This window comes from Athene cunicularia, assembly GCF_003259725.1.
Source record: "Athene cunicularia isolate RWA chromosome 15 unlocalized genomic scaffold, athCun1 chr15_part1, whole genome shotgun sequence".
NCBI classification, from domain to species: domain Eukaryota; kingdom Metazoa; phylum Chordata; class Aves; order Strigiformes; family Strigidae; genus Athene; species Athene cunicularia.
Genome location: NW_020799121.1, coordinates 3,237,094 through 3,260,444, shown reverse-complemented (window position 1 = coordinate 3,260,444; position 23,351 = coordinate 3,237,094). Strand labels below are relative to the sequence as shown.

The 23,351-nt window shown below is 52.2% G+C and overlaps 1 protein-coding gene across 1 annotated transcript in view; it reads right to left on the bottom strand.

Moving 5' to 3' along the window:
- The window catches only part of RBM19 (RNA binding motif protein 19), a 70,793-nt gene that overhangs the window by 8,224 nt on the left and 39,218 nt on the right, over nt 1-23,351 (bottom strand). Inside the window, exons 21-23 of the mRNA XM_026859820.1 lie at nt 16,358-16,463; nt 9,187-9,307; nt 1,622-1,735 (exon numbers count right to left, since the gene is read on the bottom strand). Of these exons, the coding sequence (XP_026715621.1) occupies nt 1,644-1,735; nt 9,187-9,307; nt 16,358-16,463 (319 nt within the window). The 3' untranslated portion in view covers nt 1,622-1,643. The remainder of the gene's footprint in view (nt 1-1,621; nt 1,736-9,186; nt 9,308-16,357; nt 16,464-23,351) is intronic.

Genomic DNA, 23,351 nt, shown 5'->3' with positions numbered 1-23,351 from the left:
CCCAACTCGGATTATTCCTGCGGTCACGTAAGCACCTTCCCTTTCATCAGGAGGGCCCTGGCGCTGTGCTCGTGCCCGGCGCTTGCGGCAGCCTGGGAAGGCAGATGTATTAACGGGGTTATTGGTCGGCTCCAGGCCCAGATGTGCTCGCTATTCAGGCGGCCAGCGGTGTTGTGGGTTGAACAAAAGTCTGGTAATAAGTAAGGTTATGAGCATCCCACTGCTAGGTGTATTGGGTACCGCCTCGCAGCAATAGGCAGATATTGCCAAGAGGAAAACAGCCTCTCCGGCAGTAATGTGCATCGCACACACAAACACACGCCAGCAAGCGCGGGGAGGCTGGCCAGCACGGATACACAGAGGGCAGCCCGGCCTCCCCCCAGCACGGTGGGCTCAGTGCCGCTTCAGATACATGCAGCACGGCAGCCCTAGCAGCACCGCAAAAAACAGGGGGCCCCTGGGCAACCTGGTTGGGATTTAGGAACCGGGTGTCATTTGTGTGACTGTAAAAACAGGAACCAGAACATGTCAAAATCATTCCCTTGGCGGTGTTGAGCGAACACAGTGTTGCTGGAGAAAGCACTGCGGGGATTTCTCCCCAGCATGAAGGATTTGTCAACCCAGCGCCCCGAGCCACCTCCCCACAGGCACTTGTCTCTTGGCCCTGCATGAGTTTCTGAGCACAGGATGGGGTTTCATCACCATGGAGGTGGGCAGCAAGTCCCTCCATGGATAGAAAAAGTGCACCTCAGAGGGACTTAGGAGCCTCCCTGGTGATTTTATTGCACTTCTCCAGATGCTGTGGCTGGTGAACAGGTTTCCTACCAACAATCCAGGGTTTCCACCACGGCCACAAACACATGGGAAGGAGCCTGTCTCACCTCTCTTGAACCCACACAGGGTTTGCTAGGCAGTCTCAAAAGGAGGTGGGGGGCTGGCTGAACTGCATGGTGTTTGATCGCAGGGAGCTATTAATTCCTGGCTCCCTCCTGCCAACCTCTGCCATCCAATGCTCTCCAGACTCAAGAAATGCTACTCCAAGAAGACACATGCCAAGGAGGAGCGATGCCAGCCAGCACTCAAGATGGCACAAACCAGACCTTGGGGTGCATGGTGGCCTGGGAGGCAGCGAAGCTGTGGAGGCCACGGGTGCTAGCTGGGAAAAGGCATTTCCAAACTATCTGTTTCATGGCAGCAGCTGCAGTTTGGTCTCCAAACAGGCATTTTTTTTTTTGGCAGCCCATCTGTTCTCCCCCAACCACAGCGAGGGCCAATTCACGACTCGACAAGCGGTTTCTGCTGCAACAGCACTTCTGCTGTCTTCCCTTGTAGGAAAGCAAACACACTGGGGAGCACACGGAAACATGAGCAGTGCATGCACTCACTTCAATGCAGAGCCTAAACCAAGCCCCAACCTGGGCTGTACTCCCTGAGACCATGGCTTTGAGCTTGCAGGGTGACAGGGAGGAGAGGCAGCAGGTGGGACCCTGGCTCGGAGGCTGCTGAGTCTTTGCAATGCCACCTTCTCCTCCTCCTGGCACTGCCAACCCTGCGGCAGCCCGAGGCTTTTGACCTTTAGGGCCAGCTGTGCCTGCCACGGCCCCACTGCCCCAGTACCCACCTCACCAGATGCCAGGCAGCTGCTAGATGGCCTCATCTCTGTTGCTCTCTTCCTCTTCCAGATGCTCCAGGATTTCATTCAAAACCTCTGAGCATTTTCTCTTCTTTGGGGAGTCTGTCCAGGCCCAGGTGGTAGCAAAGGGGATGTGGGAGAAGAAGAATCAAAAATTAAAACCTGGGATCATGCACAACCACTTCCAGCTCATCTCCGGCTACCTCCAGCCTCCCTCATCCCACTCCCGGGTAAAGACCCTCAACTATCATTTACGTCTCCTCACCAGCCAGGCCCTGGCAGGACACCACGGCTGGAGGCGTGACTCTACCCCTACCACGCATGCTTTGGTTCGCAGGCCCCAGTGTCCAAACAGGCTCATTGGTGATGCCAACCCTTCCCATTGACCCCAATTTACCTACCCCTTATCAAAGAGTGGTCACAAGACCAACCCAGTGACCAGCCTTGGTTCAGGAAGGCTCTTGGCAGGATGCAGACGCACGAACATCCTTGCTTAGACATAAAATCACTGTCTGGCCCTGCAGCCCTGCCTGCATCTCCCACCTTGGCTGCAATGGGTGAAGGCAAGAGGCTGGCTCTCCTCTGACAGCTGGGCAGGGATGTCCCTGTTTTGCTTCTCCTGCCCCACACCAACAGCACTGTTCTGTGACACCCTTTGGTATTGTCACACTCCTGAAACTGTCCTGGGGTGCAGCACCATGCACACATCCATCCCCACAGATGCTACAGCCTGTGGGATGGCAAGAAACCCCCAGGGGCTGCCAGAACCTGAGCAAGCATCCCAACCCCACATCAGCACCCGGTACTGGGGGTGACAAAGCCATTTGGTCCTTGTGCTAAGGCTGACATGGTCGCTGCCTCCTAGGCCAGGCAAGAAGTGCCCTCTTGGCAGGAGCCACGGCGCAGCCCCCTCTCCCCCCCGCTCACTCCCCAGCCAGCGGCTCTCGCTTGCGAGCAGCACATGGAGAACAGCTGTTTAAATCCTGCTTTCAGACATCAAAAGCCTCGCTGGGTTTCTCAAACAAACAAACATACCATAGGACTAAAGAAAAGGTGTAAAATAAATAAATGGAACAAGCTGTGCATTTTCTTTTAGTATTACAGCTGCTGCGGGAGATAAACAACAAGTAAATGTCACAAAACATCAATACAGAAGAAATTAACCTGACAAAAGCTCACATCCCCCCCTCCGCCTCCCCCCCCAACTCCCAACAATTTTGCATTTCTGGAGTTCCCATCTAATGATTTTATTTTTCAATTAATTCCTTGACAGAGCGCCAGAACCCGCCTCCCTCCCCGCCGGGGGCTGCGGGCACGGGCAGGGGGATGGGGGTGCCAGCAGTCCCCACTCCCCTCCCGGCACCCAGCCTGCCGAGCTCAGGGGAGCCAAGGGGGGCCGCCCGGTGTCACCCCGAGACCCTTCAGCAGCTCTTCGCAGTTCAATCATCCAAAGGCAGAAGGGACAACCCACCGTGGAGGAAGGTGCCAGCTCAGCGGTTCTCCCTCCCCTTTACTCTGCCCTCCCGGCTCTCACTTCCCCAGACAGCCTCACGCTCGGGGCTTGGAAATAGCATCAAACATGGTCTCAGCTCTCAAATCCACTGCAGGGAAGAGTTTGTCCCCCACCTGTCATCCATTCCCCACCAGACCCTGATGTGCCCCATGCAGAGAGCCAGCACAGAGGCAATGGTGGGGGTTGCACGGTGGAGGGGATGCTGGTGGGATGCTGGACAGGGGGTGCTGGGTGCTAAGGGAGCACCCCTAAGCAGCACAGTGCACTCAGGGGACCTGCTGTGGTGTGGGCAGGGGGCTGGCAGGGCAAATGGCCCCCACTGCATGCTCCACATTCACCAGCTTGGCCGTGGCACTGCTGGGGAGCATGGGGGGCATCCCCCCACCCCTCCAACAAGAAGGAAAAAGGGGAAAAAAAACCCCAACTCAGGAGGGTGGGGAAGTGAATTGGTTCGACTTCCGTTCTGCTGCTCCAAGCTGGTTAAGGTTTGCCCGCTAACGATCCCATTTGCTTCCTTTAAACAATAGCCAAAGCCGGCGGGGGTGGGCCGAGAGGGGGATTACCACGGGATTAGAACGTGGCAGGGTTGCGGATGCCACGCTAATCCTGCAGGGTTTTACTCTCCGGCTACAGCATGTGTTTGCATTAGTTACAGATGCTCTCTAAAAAAAAAAAAAATTAAAAAAAAAGAAGAAGAAAGGAGAAAAAAGGAAGCCCAAAAGGCTGGGAGGTGAGGGTGAGTGCAGTGGGTCTGTAATACAACCGAGAGGTAAAAGGAGCAGCTTGGGGGTCTGTGGGCAAAGGAGGAGAAACCTGGGAAAGGTGATGGGGACGGGGATGACTCTTCCCATCCTGCCAGGGGGGGCACAAGGACTGGGTGCAGAGTGGAGCACGCCTTCCCCTGCAAACCTTCTGCTTCCAGCAAATGACTGTAAATACCCAGGGGTGAGCTGCAGTGGGGCTCCGCTGCTTTACACCCACCCCCAGCCCTCTGCTGAGACTGGGACCCTCACTGGAAACACTCTCACAACTGAAATACAAGCCAGACCTGCTCCTCACACATCTCTCTCATTCACCTGCCCTGCAGCTTCTGCAGCCCTGCTATCCACCGCATCCTTCCTATAAAAAACGCCCCCCCCGAAGTCATTCCTCCCCCTTCCCGCGTCTTGCGCAAAATTCCCCATCTGTCAATTTAATTCTTTGATCGATGGGAAAGAGCAGGAAAAAACGGCCCAGCACAGCTGGCTTCCCAAGTTAGCCCTGGCAGGATACCGCCAGCCCCGCTGGTGACGGCTGAGCGCAATGTTTGTGAAGCGCAGAGAACACAAGTCAATAGTAATTTAGCTGGATTGGGAGCAAGTACCTTCCCTGCACGGACTGCGAGCTCCCGGGAGAGGGGGAGCGCGCGCACGCCGAGGGTATCGCCGCCCCGCTCGCAAATCTTCCCCCAGCAAGGCTTGCTGGGATGGAGACACACGGCAACCGTCGCCCTGTGCCGAGCAAGGGGGAAGAAAAGGGGGATCGACTGTTCACAGACCTTTTGTGGGCTGCAGTTATGCGATCGCAGGGATGCGGGAGATGGGCAGGTCTGCACCGTGGCTCTGGGCATGACCCCAGACAGCTCCCTCCTGCACAGGGCACAGACCCAGCTCTGCCTCTGCCCCGGGGCTGGCAAATTCCACTGCAGGGCACTGGGATCCTTTTGTCACTGTTTTGGTGGAGCCAAAATATTCTCCCTGCTGGTTTCAAAGATGTCAGTGATCCCTGTTTCCCACAGGGAGGATTCCCCTCCCCAAATGAGGGCCAAGATGCTGCTGGTGCCAGGGTTCGTGCATTCCTTGCTGCCCTGATGTGGCCTTTGCCATGACCCTGCTCCACGTTATGGGCTGAATTAGAGGCCCCAAGGCCAACTGTTGGCCAACCTTTCCATGGCTTCTCTTTACACATTACAGTAGATAAGTCTCTTTATCTACAGCAGCATCAAATCCTCACCTGTAGCTGCCCAAGCTCTCAGGCTCTCCAGCCACCTTGCAGCAGTGGGTCCCATGAATTAACAATGCATGGTGGGGTGCAATTAAACCTCAAAGGAAGTGGGTTGTTTTCTCTAAGATCCTCCTGTCTCAGGATGAAGGTACACTCAGAAATGAGCAAATAGACTCAAACCTCTTCCAGTCTGTGCTGGGAGGCAGGAGAGCAAGTGTGGGGTGCGGTGCTGCAGTCCCAGCTGTCAGGGCTGGGCTGTGGCTTCACTCCTGACAGAATTACTGAAGCCATCTCTGGCAGCCAGTGACTACTTCTGGGGTCCTACTTTCTTGTGGAACATTACAAAGACTTAGAACAAGCCATAAAGAATGACCTGAAAACTACACAAAATGAGAAGGAAGCCTATTCCATTTTATTGCATCTATTAGACCAATTGAAAAGATGGCTCAGAAGTGGCTTGATTGCCATGACAAACACCTGCACAGAAAAAAGATTTAGGAGACCAGACCTCTCTTTAACCTAACAACAGCAGTGAGACCTGGGAACTGGAAGCCAAATCTCTATAAATGGTGTCTAGAAATAAGGTGCGTAATTGTAGCAGAGAGAAGTCAGTGGTAGGACGTGTCTCTCGCAGCCCAGGTCTAGACTCTACAAAGTATTTCCTTGCTAAGACAAAAACGATGGGGGTGAAACTGGAGCTGCTGGGTGAGGTCTTTTGTCCGCTGCTACTCAAGACAGCCTGAAAGATCAAGGTAGCTCTTTCAAAGCTGGAGATGCAGAAATCTGCTGTGATGGAAGCAAGACGGAGCAGGATGAGCTTGTTGCTCAAGTCAAACTTGATGTTAAACCCAGAGGAGTGTAGGTCACTGTGTTGTCCCACCAGATCTGGATAATAACAAACCCCCAGGCTTTACAGTAACCATCCCACCCTCTGTTACCACTCTGCAGCCTCTCCTACACACAGATCTACCATGTGCTAACTGTGGAGACATCTGCGCATCACTGTTGTGCCCACAGCAAACCAAAAACTGCACAGAAAAAGAGGAAATGGAAGAAGAAAAAGAAGCAGCTTTTCAAAATACTTAAATTCCAGTTGCATAAAACTTGAAAGAAACTTGTCTGAAAGCCCCCTGAGATGGGCAGTCTCTGTCCTTTGATCTGCTTTAACACTTTCACTTCTTCTGGTATGTGCAAAGTCCTCAGCACAATCCCTGGTTGCTTTTATGTCTTCGGAGTAACCAGGAAAAGGGCCAGCAGCTGCAGAGGCCACATGTCACCCTAGACCGATGGCACAGCACTGCCAACATGGCTTGATACAAACATGTGACACCACTACAGCAAGACCAGCCTCTCCAAACAGCACGAGTGGCTTGTGGTGTTGGAGGTCTCCAGGTCCAAAAGGATCACAGAATACTGTCAGAGAAAGAAAAAAACAGAAAAAGACTCCTGTGGGATAGCGATGCTCAACCCTACAAAGAAATTTAGGGCAGGAGACAAGGAATAAGCCAAGTTGGATGGGGTAAGCCCCATCCCATCCACCGCACTCTGTCTTTTGAAGCCATATGCCTCCTTCTCCAATACTGCTTGCTGGGCTTGGCTTCGGGGAGCAACACCAGAGCAGCAGCAGCTTTTGGTGGCAAAGAAAAGCTGAAGACACCAGGGACCTCAGTCTTGACTCTTGTTTTCCAAGCCTTGAAGACTCAAAATGACTTTTTTCTCTTCCATTCCCAGCTCAGTCCCTTCCTACCGGGAGATAAGTGACCAGAGGGGCCTGACCACAGCAGCCTGCAAAGCTGTGGGAAGACTCTCACGTCACACAGTGAGGTGGGAGAGGAAAACTCACAGAGACATCTGTGAACAGTGCAGGGATGTCTGAGCTGCTCCTGTGCTTTGTGGTGAGAGGAAAAATGGTGGGAAATGGGTATTGGTAGGAAAAAGAGAGCTTGGTTTCTGGTTGAGAGAATCCAGTCTCCATCACCAGTGAAATGAGATGCACGGTCTCAGCTCAGCTGTTCAGTAGGCTGAAGGGGTGGGGTGGATTCAAGGCAGAGTGGCAATGGTGTGTGTGCTCTGTATCCTCTCCACCCCAGCTCCATGTGGGAAATCGGCCTCCAGCTATGCCAGGGAGGAAACGTGGAGCATCCCCACGGGGGCTGAAAGCAGAGTAGTAGCTGCAGTTTTTCCCTCTTTATTGCTACAGCTATCATATTCTGCACACCCACAGCAAAAGAGTCAGGGCATGGCTCCTTCCCCTCCTCAGGGCTGCTGGGCATCACTGTCAGAAACCCCACGGCAAGCCCGCCTCAAAAACCGGAGAGGGCACTTCCTAAAGAAATAAAATCCCACCTGTGAAACTCCAGCCTGGCAGTGTGGGGTGGTGAGGCTGAGAGCTGGTCCCAGACACCAGCCAGCTCCTGGAGCCCACCAGTGTGCCCCAGACAGGCTTTGTGATGGAGCTCTGCTTCTGGCATATCCCCCTCTGCCGCAGGATTAGCTGCCAGCAGTTTTGCAGCGGAGGACGTGCGTGTGCACCAGACAGGGCTGAAGTCATTGGATGTTATTTCTCTTCCCTCGAGATGGGCTGGAGCACAGTGATGACTGCTGCCTTCAATCACATTTTCAGTCCCTAAAGATGGAGAGTGATAAGCTTGCTCCTGTTTTTCAGCCAAGCCCCTGGAGCCACTGCAGCTCCAAGGCTGCATCCCTTCTGGGACATGAGAACACTCTTGTGCCACTCGCCCAGAGTCCCCACCTTGGTGAGGAAGGCCCTGGACAAGAGGGCTGGAGCAAATGCAGACAGAAATTGGGAAGCAAGCTGAGCCAGGGGGAAACAGGGAAGCAACAGAGCTCGCAGGCAGCAGCCAGCATCTGCTGCAAGTCTGCAGCTACTGTAAAGCCAGGACTGCTTTTTCCCCCTAGACTGAGGAGAGTAGAAAGGGTGAAAAGAGATACGGAATATATAATAGAGTGCATGAAACATCACACCTGCTGTCTTCTCCACCTGGGTGGAGACTCATATTACTGTGATCAAACTTGATGTTTTTCCCCCTCCAGTGCTGGGTTCTGGGTGGGCATGTCCATCCCCAGCAGAGCCTGTCCTCCCTGCCCCCAGCAGCACAGCTCTACACCCAGGCTATCACACACCCCTAGACACTGCTGCACTCCTTTTGGTCTCCTTTTTGGCATCATGTTGGGGATCAGCCCGTGGCTGCCAGCACAGATGCCTTCGCTCCACACCTCTCCGGTCATATTCACTCTCGGCCCTTCCACTACCAAACTGCAGCTTCTCCAGCCTGTAATAATCAGTGCTACACACACTATTTCACAAACACAAGGCCAGGTCCCACTGGAGTCAGGCTTGCTCAATAAGTGAGGCTTGCTGCTCTTCCATCGCTGGGGACTGTGATGTGCAGCGCCAGAACTGCTTATGCCAACCCCCCGGGCGATGGGCATGTGCATGATGGAGAGAGGAGGCTGGGAGGGGATGGAGGAGGAAGAGCATTGATCTCCAGCTTAGTCCTCCAGCCCAGGGGAGCCCTTCCTACATAAATATTTGCCAAGCAATGCATTTGTGCCTGTCAATGGCTGTCAATAGGAGCCTGCAGTGCTGTTATCTGTGGACCTGTCATTCTTGGGAACCTGATCCGAACAGCCCTCTCTGCATCTCAACTGATAGCCAAATTATTTGTCAAATTATTTGTCCTTTTTAATCTGTGTGCTGCATGCACAGAGCCTGACCCCAACTATGGAGCACCCTGGGGTGCAGGTGGACGGAGCAAAAGCACCACAGCTGGCAGGTGGCATCGAGGGGACTCGGTGGTGCCAGCACGTAGAGAGTTAACTGGCTCACTCGCACACAGAGCTGTCAGACAAAGCCGTGGCCTGGATGCCTTCTGCTTCCCCCTGCGCTTGCATCGTCAGGCTCCAGCATGTACCTGCCAGCTCCGGCAAGCCAGCAGCGGCGGGGAAAGGGCTGGTGTGGACCAGCAGCGTGTGCCAGATGGGATGATGCCAGCCGAGGCTGTATTGACAGGCCAGAAGGATGCTGCTACGTTACCGTGGAAATGGTCTGCTGTTTTCCGTCTCAGGGCCTCCACTGTCTCTTCTGTGTCTGCCCACTCCAAGACCAACCTCCGGCCGTACAAATGTGTGCTGTGGCACAGGGCGTTGAATGCTTTCTGTAGAATTAAAAGGGGAAAAAAAATAAAAGGGGGGAGAAAATAAAACCAGGCTTATGTGAGTAAAAGCAAAGATGTCCCTCCCTCTGCCCTGCACTTAAAAGGCCACCAGAGAACATCCTACTTGAAGCACTTTGCTCTGATGGGGCAGGATTCATCTCCATCAGTGGCTTTGACTTGATCATTTATCTTCTACATACTTGCAGCAGAGCAAATACCCATCGCCATTCCTGCAGGCTGCTGCTGCTCACTAGGGAGCAGACTGAAATCCAGCACAGCGAGCAGCTCAAGGCTGGCTGCAGCCTTGCATCACCCTGGGAGCACACCTGAGCCAGGAAAGCTGCAGCCTGGAAAGGCTGTTGAGACTTGGGGCAGCACCAGGGGGATCAACTGCAAACCAGGGCCCTCGTGGGCAGCACAGCAGTGCTGGGTTAGCATGGGCAGAGCAACCTCGTGACTCTCCACCCACCCTGCTCTCTGCTGGCACTAGTAAAGTACAGCTCAAATGTGAGAGGTTGCTTTCTACTCAGGGGCAACAAGTTTGAGGAAGCACAAGCTCAACAGGGAAAGCTGCCTTCCTCTTGCCAACCATTTGGTGATGTTGGCCATGGTGGCAGCAAATGTGGCAGAGCCAGAAGCCAATGCAGAAGTCCTCTTCTCTTTTGGCCCACGGTGCTTGGCTGTGCTATAGAAATCCAGAGGTTTCTTTGTTGTTAGATCCTGCTTAGTAACATCCATACAGCTATAATCTCTGGCTGATGTTGAATACAAGCATGCCTGCAGCACAGTAGCTCAGACAGCTTTCTATGCCGGTAGGCAAGCAACAGAGCCTCGATCCAGGGAAGACAGACTTTGCCTTTATTTCCCCCAGACTTTCAAGAAAATTCAGAACTGAGCAGGACTGGGCTCATAATGCAAATACACACACTGGTGAAATATTTTCATCCCTGGGGCCCACAAAATGTTCCACAGCAATGTGGCACACGGCTGGGCACAGGCATAGAGAAAAGGAGCCAAAAATGCTCTTCAAAAACTCCAGCTAAGGCTGAAATTAAGTCAGGTTATAAACTCTGCAAACTTGCATCCCTGGAACAAATATGGCAGCTACAGGACCACAGGAACATATCTCGCTGTCCAACAGGGACATGTCCTCCCATCTGGAAGCTCCCAAAACAGCACTGAAGTTGTCCTGGAGAAGCCCAGACCTCTCCTCCAAGACATTTGCTAAACAGCAATTTTGAACCACTGTGTCTGTCCCCAAATATCACATCTCTAGGCAGAGGGGCTCTTCCTTCAAGAGGCTTTGGCTGCCCACAACCGCACCTCAGCAGCCAGGAGAGCTGGTGCCTGAGCCACCATGTTACAAAAGTCAAAAAAACACGGCATTTTCAGTGACCAGCACTTAGTAACCTGCATTTTCCCCTCCTGACTCTCTTTCACTCATATAATTCTCATTCATTATAAAAAAAAGAAACAAGGAGCAACAGCTCCACCTGTTCTGTAGCATCGCTGAGACTCCCCACCTTCCTAGCTTTACCAGCTCCTGGGGCTGACCCCAGCAGGGCAGTGTGCCTCCTTTTTGGGGGGCACACTCCCCTCCGAAGGGCTGCAAGCCTGGCTGGTGTTTTTGCAGCTACAGCTGTTTTTATTTGCTGCTGCTGTTGTTTTAAAGGCCTATTTTCACTTGGAATGGTATCCAATTAGCAGAGCAATGTGTTGGCTTAAATAAACACTCGGGGGGAGGTGGCAGTAGGGAGTTGTGATGGCTGTTTACGTTGGCACAAAGAGCCATTTCCAAAGCCTGGCAAACAACTGCAGCTCTAATCGCTGGGTCTCATTTGTCAATTTATACTTTTTAATTTCTCACTTCCCACAGCACAAGGAAGAGGAAGGTTGGAAGACTGTATACAGCCCCAGCAACCTCGCTGTACTCCTCAGCAGGTCATGGGGGAGGGTAGACCATGCTGAACGTGTCCACCATCATGGTGCGATGTGTGGTGCTTGGTGGGCTCTCATCCTCCAAGCCACCTGCTCTGCCATGTCCTCATTGCAGGATCACTTCCAGCCCAATCCAGGATGAGGCATCCTCTAGTTTTGCAGGCAGCACTGGGAAAGGTCATGGAGCAAGAGGGAAGGCAGATGCTGCCATCAAGTTGTGTTGCATGAGAGAAACCCACTGGGAGAGACGCATCTGCCAGCAGCCTGGTGCCATTGGACCTTTCCAGCCAAACACACTCCTAAAATGAGCTGTTTTTTACCCAGGATGAAGAAAAGCTCAGGATCCCTAGGTGAGATCACAGGGATCCACCACTGCTCCAGCCCATACAGGAAAGGGTGTGCTGGGATCTCTGCTTGCCACGGCCCCATCTTCCAGATGGGCTCAAGGAGCAGGGGCTGCAGAAGAGAAGCCGTGCACTTCAGGTGAAAAACACGTGATTGTCATTTCCTTTGTAAATGAGCTAAAAAATAAAACTTAGCTCTTCATTGCTCTGAGGGGAATTAAGACTTTTCCAGGGGAAAAAAACAGAGACCACCGATGATTTAAAAGACAAAGGGATGAAGGGGAGAAATTGCATCCCCATATATCCGCATTGCTGGAAATCTTCCAGCGAGAGGAGGAAATTTGCCACTGCTGTTCTTCCAATTGAAAAGATAGGTAAGAAAAAAATATATTTTCATTACATGAGAAATATGAAATGAAAACAGACCGGCTTTCAAAGAACATAGGGCTGGAGGCAGGAGCTGTTCTCAGGGTGCAGCTCCTCCACCCGAGTGTCTGCTTTCCTAGGACACCTCCTTCGAAGATCAAAAGCATTGAATGACCAGAGGTTTGTTTAGTCATATCCAAACTAAGGATAAAGAGAGGTGTGGTGTCTGCTCACCCAAGAGAAAGTCACTGGAAAAGACCTCTAATTACCATGGTTTCACGTCATCCTGCACCTTTAAGAAAAGGGGAGCCTCCACCACACAAGGCTCGGTATCCTTAAATGCCAAAAAAGGATTTCATTAAAGCTGCTGCATTTGGTAATACATCCGCTGTCAGGCAACACCGAAAGCTGAAAAGCCCTGGCAAACCTCGCAGGTCTCTTTTGCTTTCCAAATGCTTTAGGGGTTGCATGAAAACCCTATGGCCTTCTCCCCCTAGAAAATGGGATGCAAGTATGCTTAAAAATGTCATTTCTGAACCCTCCTGAGTATGATTTTGCAGAGTTTGGTTTGAGCTTAACGTCACGGCTCAGTGCGGCAGGATTTCATTGCTAGCTGAGTACAGCTTGGGCAGGGCTAGAGCCCAGGCGGTGGACGGAGAGGCAAACAGAGCAGGGAAAAGCAGAGAAAGGAAGGGGAGAAGCTGGAACAGCAGCTTAAAAATGTTTGTGGGATTCAGAAAGGGAATTTAAAAATTAAGGGGTGGCTGATAAACTCACGTGAAGCCCAGGCTGCCGGGAGAAGACAGACACTGCTTTGGAGCAGAGCCTGCTGTGCTGGGGCATTGGAAAGGCAGAGATCAAGAGACTGGACCACTGCGTCTGTCACCCCCGAGTGCTACGGTTCCATCCCTAAATGCCGTATTAATTTGGAGGACAGTGCTGCTCTGCCTATAGATTCCCCCTTGCCCTATTAAATACTCAAGCTGAAGAGCCTCAGGGCTGGAGTCATTAGAGGGACAAAGGGTCAACAACATTAGGAGATTGATAAATTTCCCTTCCTCGCAAGAACCGGTCCCAACTGAGGATGTTCTCTGTGATGCCAGCTGCACACAAGGATTTTTCCTTCCGTGTGTGTGCATTTTTAAAGGGTTGACTGTCTTTCCCGAATGGGCAATTTCCGTTTGGAGACCAGATGTATTTTTATATCAACAGGGGAGAAAAGTGGAAACTTGGCTTCCAGTTAATAGTTCAAAAATAAAAACAATCCCACAACAATTCTGCACAGGGAATGTCAGGAACCATGTCAAATGGTTACTGCTTCCTTAACCGGAGTTAATTTGTTATTGCCAGCGGATCAAAGTTCCCCTTCTCATCCCCTAACTTCCATGCGCTTCCAGCTAGTAGTCAGCTGGCGCTGGAAATCTAAAACCAAAGGTTTGATCAGCAGGCATACAAACCCTCTTTGAGAATATTACTTTGTCTCTCCCGTTGCTTTGACATGGGTTCCTCCCCATTTCCTGGCTTCACACGTGTGCGTGCTGTGATCTGTTAAATGCTTGCAACATAGAAGAGAGAGGGCTGCTAATTTCATCTGATGGTGGTGTAACACTCCCAGTCAAGGTCCATCCATCACCCTGGGAGCCGTCAAACGACCCAAGAGACAGCCCCAGCTGCCGACGTCACCGTGGGAAAGCCAGGCGTGAGACTGGGGCTCTGGAGGACGAGCAGATGATGGAGAGAAGATGCTACCACCAGCAGCATCCCGTGCCCTGCCTGAACATCACTCCCCTGCAGGCAAGGCGACCCCCATGACAGCACCACCAAGGTGCTCACCCCTCCCATGACAGCACCTTTGGTCAGGGCTGGGTCTGCAGGCACAGCACTGGGGAGTTTGGAGGGGGAGCCTCACATCTCTGTCCTGGCTTTGGAAAATCTCTGCATGCACTCCCACAGTGGCTGTGATTGCTCAGAGAAAAAGACAAACATGGGAGGTCACAGGCTTTAAATGCCCAACAAAGCCACCCTAACCATTCTATTACAAAACCATCATGTTTTATAAGACGCTTATAAGCAATTTCCAGATTACCACTTTGAGCAAAAAAGGTCATTGATAGTCACAGCTATTCAGCTCAGAGGTCTCCAGGCCCACTCCCCTCCTCTCTCATTTCACTTAGCAATAAACTCTAAGCCAATTATGTCCATGTTTACAATATTCAGGATCCTATTCATCAATACACAGCGCATCCTTTTCCAGACGGCCAATAGAGTGTACTTGATGTGGCACTTGTGAGACAATTAAATCCCTCAAAGAGATGAGGGCAGAATAAAAAAAAAAAAAAGGAAGAAGAGCTGGTTTGTTGGAAAAGAAGAAACCCCCTCTGAGCAATCTTCCGCAGAGCATCTCGCTCCCTACATGCTCACCTCCTGCAGCCTCTGCGAGCTTTGGGAGCGGTGCCCCAAGCTAGCGCCCTGCCCAGCTCTCTCCCCTCCAGCTGGCTGCCCACCAGTGATAGATGCGTTTCCTCCTGCTGCAAACTCTATTTGTTCAGTGCAGCTGGAATCAGCCACCAGGTCCCCAAGGGGCTGAAGAGGGATGGAAGGCAGACCCTGAGCCTGTGTCCTGTTTTTTCCAGAAACCAAGCAGAAAAGCAGGTGCTGTCTCATTCACCCCCAAACTGGTGGCTGAGCAGCAGTAAAGAACCAGCCAGGTCCCTGTATGCACATTTCCATCAAGTGCTTAAAGTTTCCTTTGGAAAACATTAATTCAAAAAATGGGAACAAAGCCTGAATGACTCAGTTGTGAAGCAGAGGTTAAAGCAAAGCTGCCCAGAGCCAGGGTTTGAGCAGAGCCAGAGGGTCACCAAGCAGGGAGAGGAACCACGCTCCTGGGGGGCTCGCTGCACCCCACGTTGCCCAGCAAGCTGGCCCCCAAGGGGAGGACGAATGCTGAGCAGAAAGAGTTTGAATTAAGATCAATACAGGACTAACAAAGAAACTCTATGTACTGTGTTATACTGGAGGTCAGACTGGAACAGATGATCTAATAGTCCCTTGTGACCCTGGATCAATGAATCCTGTCTAAAAACATAAACACAGGCTACGCTTGCTCCCCCCCTCCTCCTTCCTTCGCCTCTGCTCATGGTCTTGAAAATTCGGAGTCTCAGGGAGTCTGTGGAGCCATGTGGTCCTTTCCCCTCAGCAGTAACATCCCTTGGCCACAACCACTCCTCTTCCAGATACTGTGCAAATCGCCAGGAGCCAGCAGCAGGGATGAAACCCTGGTGGTGGGAGTGCCTGTGCAGGAGCTTACAGTGGGGCCAAGGACCCTCTTCTGCCCAGTGGATAAGAGACCATGACTGGTCCATCCTGCTCCTGAACCTCCGGCAAAGGGTAAGAGCAGAATACTATCAGACAGGCTACAACCCTCTTGTTTCTTCTGCAAATATGGGATGTAAACATATAGGAAAGCTTTAAAAAAAATACACTAGAGCATTTTGAACAGCAATCTATCCTGGCTTAAAATGCTACAGAATATTTTGCAGCATAAAGTGCATACAGACAGCAAAACTGTCAAGATAGTGGAACGATGGGGCTTGCATTTTTTGATTAAAGCAAAATGTGCTTTCAACCTGCAGCCTTTAGAAGCCCAGTTCTTGGTGCTGAGAAAGGTGTTTCCTGGGCACAGCTGCCTGCTGCTGGTATTTTCCATTCTGCTGTCAGATAGCCAGCACAGACCACTCTGAGCAACCTTGGACAGCCCTGCCCAAGACAACAACTATATTACAGAACTTGATCTTTGTTCTTGTGTTCAGCAAGGCAAAGCACACACAGACCTTTCTCTCTGCTTGCCCATCCTTTTGACCAATTCACAACTACTACTCTTCTGTTACACTCACTACCTGAAAAATGCCAGGGTAAGGCTGCTCACAGGGGGTCTCAAAACACACGGAAGAACGGATGAACATGGGCCTTGCACAGTTTTAAGTCAGTAAAGAGATACAATATCCAAAACTCCCCTAAAACCAAGGCAGGGGTGGAGGTGGGGTATGTACTCAAGCTTTCCTGATGTGTTAATGTTGGATCAAAACTATCCCTTCTCACTTTGCTTCTCACAAACCTGAAAAATAAGCCCCGTCCTTCTACCTTAAAAGAACTATTAGCCATTTTATCAGTTGCACCAAACTTATACCCATTACTGCTTAGCTTCTGGTTTCAGTCATGTAACCTCCAGTGGTTGCCCACATGGGGGTTTTAACCTCAGTGCAGCTTTGCTGGTGAATGGTAACAGCCTGTCCCAAATCGGGGCTAAGCCTCAGTGGGACAGAACCTCCAGGCTCCCTTCCCCACCTTCTGCTCTGAGAGCAGGCTGGGAGGGTGCCAGAGGGGGAGAACTACCTCTCACCTTGGCATCCTGCTTGGTGAGGAAATCCACAAACCCAAAGCCCCGGTGGGATCCTGTTCCTGCCATTTTCTTGGGCAGCCGGACAGTCTTCAGCTCTCCAAAGGTGCTGTGAATTAGAGAGGAAAAAGCAAAGACACCGTGAGATCAAGGGAAAAAACATCATTTTCTCACAAACCTCAGCACTATCAGTTGCAGACCCACAGTGCAGGCTTGCCAGCACTGAGGACTAAGGCGAGCAGTGTCCAGCGGCCACTCTGCTTCCCTGTAAGCCCCATGTCTAAAGCACCTAGTAACAGCTGAAAACTCAGCTTGGATTTCAAAGCTCATCCTTTCTGGTCACAAACCTTAACAAAGCAAAAAACTTATTTAATATAAGTGCTATGCTTCTCCTCCCTTCAGGAGACCTGCAGAAGACAAGGACCCAGCCTTTGTGCCATGCCCTGCTCAGAGTGGGCAAAGAGAATCTCCAGGTTAGCAGGAGGCAGGACTGTTCCAAACCGCCATCTAAACAGATTTATTTGCACCTCCGAAGAGGGGCTAGAGTGCACAGGAATAGCTCCTCCATCCCCAGAGCCTGTTGCAGGCATGGGCCTCCATAAAGGCGTCATCCCTCTGCTCCATGGATGCTGGGCATCATTTTAAAGACTGGAGTTCCTCGCTCTAACACTTCACTTGGGTGCTTGCATTTCCCATTCTGCAGCCAGCCACTCCACCTCTTTGATGAGCTAGAATAAACTGGTTTTATTTAAGCTTGCTGAATGTATAAGGGTAAACAGATGAATTCAGCAGACTCAAGTCCTGCACAACAATCCCTAGATCCAGAAGCTTTCCAGGCAAGTTTTTGTGTGCCAATGGGATGGAAAGTCAGGGATGGGGAAATAAGGAGGTTCTTGTTTAGCCTAAGAGCACGGGATAGGGTTGGCATCATCTGTGCCCAGCCACAGCCCAGTAGAAACCTCGACGGGGCATGCCTGTCCCTGGAGAAGGAACCTGTTGCTTGAGCACCAAAGCACACAGCCATCCCACCAGCCTGCACCTTGTCCAAAGAGCCTGAAAACAGACCCAAAGGCAGCGCTTGCTAGACACCCCTCTCCACTGCCATCCCCTGGAGAAATTCCAGGACAAAGACAATGCTTTCTCTGCATCGGAGCTCCTACTCCCCTCCCCTTATGTCCATTTATCAAACACATATGCACAAACTGCAGGCAATAAATATTTAATGTGGACCAGGTCTGAATAGATGTGTTATTTTATTTGAAAATCTACCCACACGCGTGCATACACAAAAGGAGCCTGGGATGCAGCAGTGCCAAAGAGCACCTGGGAATAAACACAGTAAAGGCCATAAACGCTCTCGTGAAATGATATAAGCTAAATCCTGGGAGTTAACCTGGTGCACTGGCAGCATGACCAGGCATTCATCTACCCAATTTCCTTAGGCAACGTGGTGTGTAAATGTACCATTATGAAGCCTCAAAATGAATCCGCACGTCTCCTCCTCGGCACTTTCCCTCCCTCTCTCCCTCCTGCCCCCTTCAAGCTGGTGCTATGCAAACAAACAAACAAACCGAGCAGAGGCGAGGGAGCCGCCTTGGCTGGCGGGGATGCTCAACTCCGGGAGCAGCAGGAGCGCCACGTGGTTTCCACTGGCAGGAGGGTCCTCCTGCAAGGGGGTGCAGGTGACGGGGCCCCAGGAGGCTCCTCTCACTTGCAGAATCCCGGTAGGATCTCAGATGCTACAGCTGGGTTAAGGGAGAGGTAAGGAGAGAGCTCCTGGCCCAAGGAGATGACCATCCAGCTAGGAAAGACAGCCAGTGGCTGGCATGGGCAGGGGAGCACTTGCTTCAATTACCACTCCGTGGAAAAAACATCATGGGCATTGCCTGGGGGGAGCAGGCTATTTGGCAAAGGAGTATGAGCAGAATATTTGCCAAAAGGGAGGAGGTTTCAGACAACTCTGTGCACTAAAACACCACGTGTCTCCCTTTGACACTGACACCCAACTTGCAGGAGGTGCCCAGCAGGAGCAGTGGGGCTACGGATCCCGGGGAAGCCGTGGTGACCCACTGCAGCCTGGGCAGAGATGGGAGAAACCAGCTCTTCCTTTCTCCCCAGCTCAGAGCTCTGCTGGGAGATGTGGGGAGGCGGTGGAGACCCGATCCAGAGCAGGGGTGGCCACAAGCACCTCCCCTGGCAGATGGGTGCAGGGAGGAAGGACAGTGGTACCCACCAGTGGCTGCCAGAGAGATGGGCCTGTTGGAGGATGCTGCAGCGCGGATCCCAGCAGGGAGCAGGCGAAGCGGGAGGGTGAGGAAAGCCGAGGGGCACAGCAGAGACAGGGCTGACCCCACTGGGGCTGCAGAGTAAAACACCCTCCCCCCCACTGTGGCGCTAATTAGAAACCACAACACAGCAATTACCATCCCGGGAGCTGCGAATGAAGTGGAGAGCTCGGGCCTTTAATGTTCTCCTCTCCAGCGCCAGGCACAGACTCACACCTCTCTTTTCCAATTATTTCCTCCGGATTTGGGGGGAGAGAGGCAGAGGCGGAGGCAACCCAATTACCCCCCGCAGTGCCAGGCTCCCAGTACCCGGGGAAGCCAGGGGCCACTGTGTCTGCGCCCCCAACGGCTGCAGCCTTCCAGCAGCGGGACGGCCGTGCAGGGATCGTACCACGGCTGCCACAGGAAAGCCACGGGAGCAGGAACGACGGAAGGAAAAGGGATGCAGCTCATCGCCCAGGCAAAACCCAAGCAAAGTGACAGGGGAGGGAAGAAAACAGCTTTTATACAGGCTGCTAAACTGCAGCTCGTCCGTAAGATCCCACCGAGCTGCTTTAAAACACGTGATTCCCCAGGGGTGGGGATGGCTGTGGAGGCAGGGGGGCTCACAGCAACTCAGACCTGGTGATGCTGCCACCTCCTTCCCCTTCCAGCACACTGCTCTGATGGGTACAAACGGCGTGGAAACGCAGCATGTGTCCCAGGGTGGGGGTTCCTCTTGGAACTGAGGTCTCTGTCCTCTCTCTGTGGCAAACTGGACAGAGATCAGAAAGTGCTGGCACCAAACCCCACTGCTGGCACAGGGCACAGCACCCTGTCCGGCTCCTCTCCCCGAGCACAACGGTTTACAGGGAAGTCCCTGGAGTTAGCGTGAGGTGAAACCCAAGCTGTTTCTGGATTTGTACCCACCAGCATCCATGTCTTCTCCCAGTGCTCCCAAGGCCCTGCACCAGTGCCAGGACTGAGCCATGGCACAAGCACTGAAGGACCTGGCAGTTGTGGGAGCAAAGCCCTTTCCTTCTTGAGATACTGACTTGTTCGCAGGCAGCCCAGCTTAACGTTGCAGAAGATTGTAACCTCCTTTCTGGCAAGTCCCGTCTCTACCAGACCCACGTGTTTGGCCTGGGACTGGATTTCTGGCAGGACACCCCCACAGTTCTTGGTGGCACCACACCAGGCTGAGACTTCATCTATAACGAGTGCAGCCAAGATGCGCAGCAAAACCAAACATCTTGTATAAACAATGTCCCTCTGAAGCTGCTCACAATTACCAGAGGCAGTTCTGGGGAGGGCAAAAGCAAAGAGCAAGAACTTTGCCATGAAGGTGGCAGGTTTGCAAAGCCCCCAGCAACCTGCCACACACACGGCTGCTCTGTTGCTTCCCAGCTCCCTTCCCCACATAGTCACGAAAAATGGTGTCCCAACAGCCACTGTCTGAAACCGCGAGTGGGGATCAGGGCTCGGAGGGGAGGGTAGAGCACACACACAGGTGCAGGATGGGTCTGGAGGACATGGCTCTCCCAGGTTCCCTCTGCCTGTGCTCCCCGCAGGCAGCCTGCCCACCAGGCTGGCAAAACCCATCCTCATGCTTGTGCTCACTTGCCCAGGCTTGGCACGTTTTCCCACCATGGGCTGGAAAGGGTGACAGCCCTGAACAAATGCTGCAACTAAGGTATTTCCTAAATGACAACCTTTGTTTCACGCTGATCCAGATTTACTGGGAAACTAGTAAAAGCCTGCACTGGTCCTGGCTGAGCAATGATCCACGCAGCTGAAGAATAAAGACAGCCACAACCTTTCCCTCGACAAGTCACCCAGCCCAAGCTCAGCAGAAACACACAATGTTCCCAGAGATGTCAGAAGGGACACCCCCTCCCTCCCACCCCCAAGGGATCCAGCACTTCTACATGATATTGGCAGGTATGAGCTGCTCTCCCAAGGCTTTGGCAGCTCTTCCAGTGGTGCCGCAGCCATCCCTCCACCTCCCTGGCTGAACAGAGGGAAGAGAAGTAGGTTTCTCCTCCATGCTGTAAGACGTAGGCTGCAAGCTGGCTGCAGGTCAGAGGAACATCACTCCTTGGGATTGTAATTATATCCTTCTGGCACAGGCCAGCTGGGAGGCAAGTCCTTTGCCTGCTAATTATAGGACATTATATTGCTATTAAACAGAGCACACTCTAGCTTGGTAGACAACATACTGCTCACTTGGCTTTGCCTGTTTACTAGAAGGTGCTTGCACTTCCTTCATTAACACAGCTGAGCAGCTGGAGGACAGAGGAGAATGGGGATACAGGTGGTCTCCAGAAACCCTCTTTACTCCTCTGTCAGCACAACACACAAGTTCCCACCCTGCAGCTCCCTCCCACCACCGCTCTCCTGCTACAGGCACAGCCCCAAATCCTCTGCGCTTCTACCCCTGTATCACCAGGCATGCGAGTGCCAGCACCATCTTCTGCCACTGACTCCACCACCTCTTTTCACAGCTCTTTTCCCATTGGGTTTTGTTTGAATTTCTGCCCACTGATTCCAAGTCTCTCCCCACCATTGTTTGGACCCCAATGTCTAAGTTTGGCTCCACTGCTGCCTCAGGCAGCCGTGATGGTCGCATGCACATGCTTGTTCATGGGACAGGTACCCCAAAATGAGGTTGAACAGTGCTCCAGCTGGGAAACATCCCCTCCATCTCAAACTGCATTTAAACTGCAAGCAACTTGGCAAAGGCCAAGACCTGTCCAGCCTTGATTGTTATTTTCAAGTCCCAAACACAAAGTTGTGTTTACCATGCTTGATCTTGGTGCGCCCTCAGCTACGAGCTGATCAAAGACTCTTTGGTTACCAAGTTCTGTAGGGGAAAGCAGAACTGGTATCATGAATCCAGGCACATGGTTGGAAAGACCAACTTCTGTCCATTACCAGAAGTGCAGATCTTCTTGGAAAACAAAAAAAATTACCCTTAGGTCTCTCTAAACATGTACAGGTGTCCCACTGCATGGGGCAGTCCTAAACCCCTCTCTCTGGTTTATATCCCTTCAACACAAATAAACTAGCAATACCCATGTTGGAAAGTTGGACATGAAAATCTCCAGCAACCTTCTCGAGGGTTGCCACCTACTGCCACCACCTCCTCCTCTGTCCTCTTCTCTCACTGCCTTCTCATCCCCGAGCCCTGACATTGCCTAAATCCTGCCTTGCGACTGCCAGCAGCCCTGGGACAGAGCTCAAGCGAATGAGCCAGGCAGCGTAACCGCTCATCAGAAATGGCTCTGGGCAGGGGGCACCAAGTCCAAAAGAGACAGAACTCCTTCCCTTCCTTATTGCACAACCTCTTCCCCAGCAGCAGGCTGCAGACACACGTCAGCCCAGCAGAATTCACTCAATCGCTTTGCAATGGTCGTCTTCATTTTATTATTTTTTTCCCCCCTCGCCCCCAAATAGGACCTTCCCTCCCCCAACAAATTACCTCCCTGTCAGTCTCTGCTTCTGCGCCGATTTGCTGATTATAAGGGGGGAAAAAAAAAATAATAATGGTCCTTTTTCTTTCTTCCTCCTTTAGGAACGCAGGACCCTGGCAAATGGTTTTGCCCCTGGGCTGAGCCGTGGCCAGTTCCACCCCCTGCATGAGAGAGTTAATGAAATACGCAGCGGAAGGTCCCTCCCGCCTCCCACTCCAGGACTTCAGCCGACTCCAGTACAGCTAATCCCATTACAAGAAAATAACGTGGATAATTCAAGCTAATGAAATCGTTACAAGAATGTGGACAGCCAGGGGTGGACATTCAGAGCCAATTTAACACTCCTTGGTGTTGTTATCCCCAGCACAGGAAATATCTGAAAGGAGGAAGGGAAAGGAGAGAAGGAGGAAAAAAGCCCTCCTCTCTTGTTACCTTAAATCCTGTTAGAGAGTTCAGGAATTAATCTGCCACCTATCTCCCCTATTACCATTATCATCATCATCATCATCAATAATGTCTCCTCGGTAACCTCTGAAAATTAGCAAATGAATGTGCAGGAGGGCAAGGCAGGAGCAAAGCCTCCTGACACGCTGAATCAAGTACAAACTGCTGCTGCCTCCATCTCCGGCAGAGACAGAGACTTTGGAGCAGCCCAGGTGTCCCAGCACACCCCCAGCCCACGCTGCAGCGATGCAGAAAAGCGGGTCCCTGCCTGCCCTGGCCCCACTGCAAAGCTCCTTCCTTCCCACAGCAGCTCCTCACCTGCACCGGAGAGTCCTGCTGGATAATCAAATCACCTTCAAAACCCCTGTGAAAAGTACACAGGAGTGGACAGCCACAGCTGCCTCTTGTTCTTTACTACATGGATCATCAGTTTTTCCAGCTTCCTCTCCTCTTTGCCCAGGAGCATCATCTGAGTTTGGAGGCCTCTTGGATCTGTTGCCGCAGCAGAACTGAATTTCGCTTTATGCAGTTCCTGTTTCTGTGCCAGCCTCATGCTGCTGGGAGAAGCGCTGCTGTCTTCTCTGAGCTCAGCTGTTTCCACACGACGGGCCCCTTCCTGAGGCCAGTTTTCTGGGGAAGCCTCCCACAGCAGGTGTGAAGCCAGGTTCCCCTCTTGGCCACCTGTACCGAGGGAAGTCGAGCACCGATGGCACATGTCCGAGCTCAGCCACAGCCTTTCACCACAAATTGTTCTTCTTGGCACTGCATTTCCAGGCAGGAGGTGCTGGCTGCGCTGCCCTCATGGATGCAGTGGGG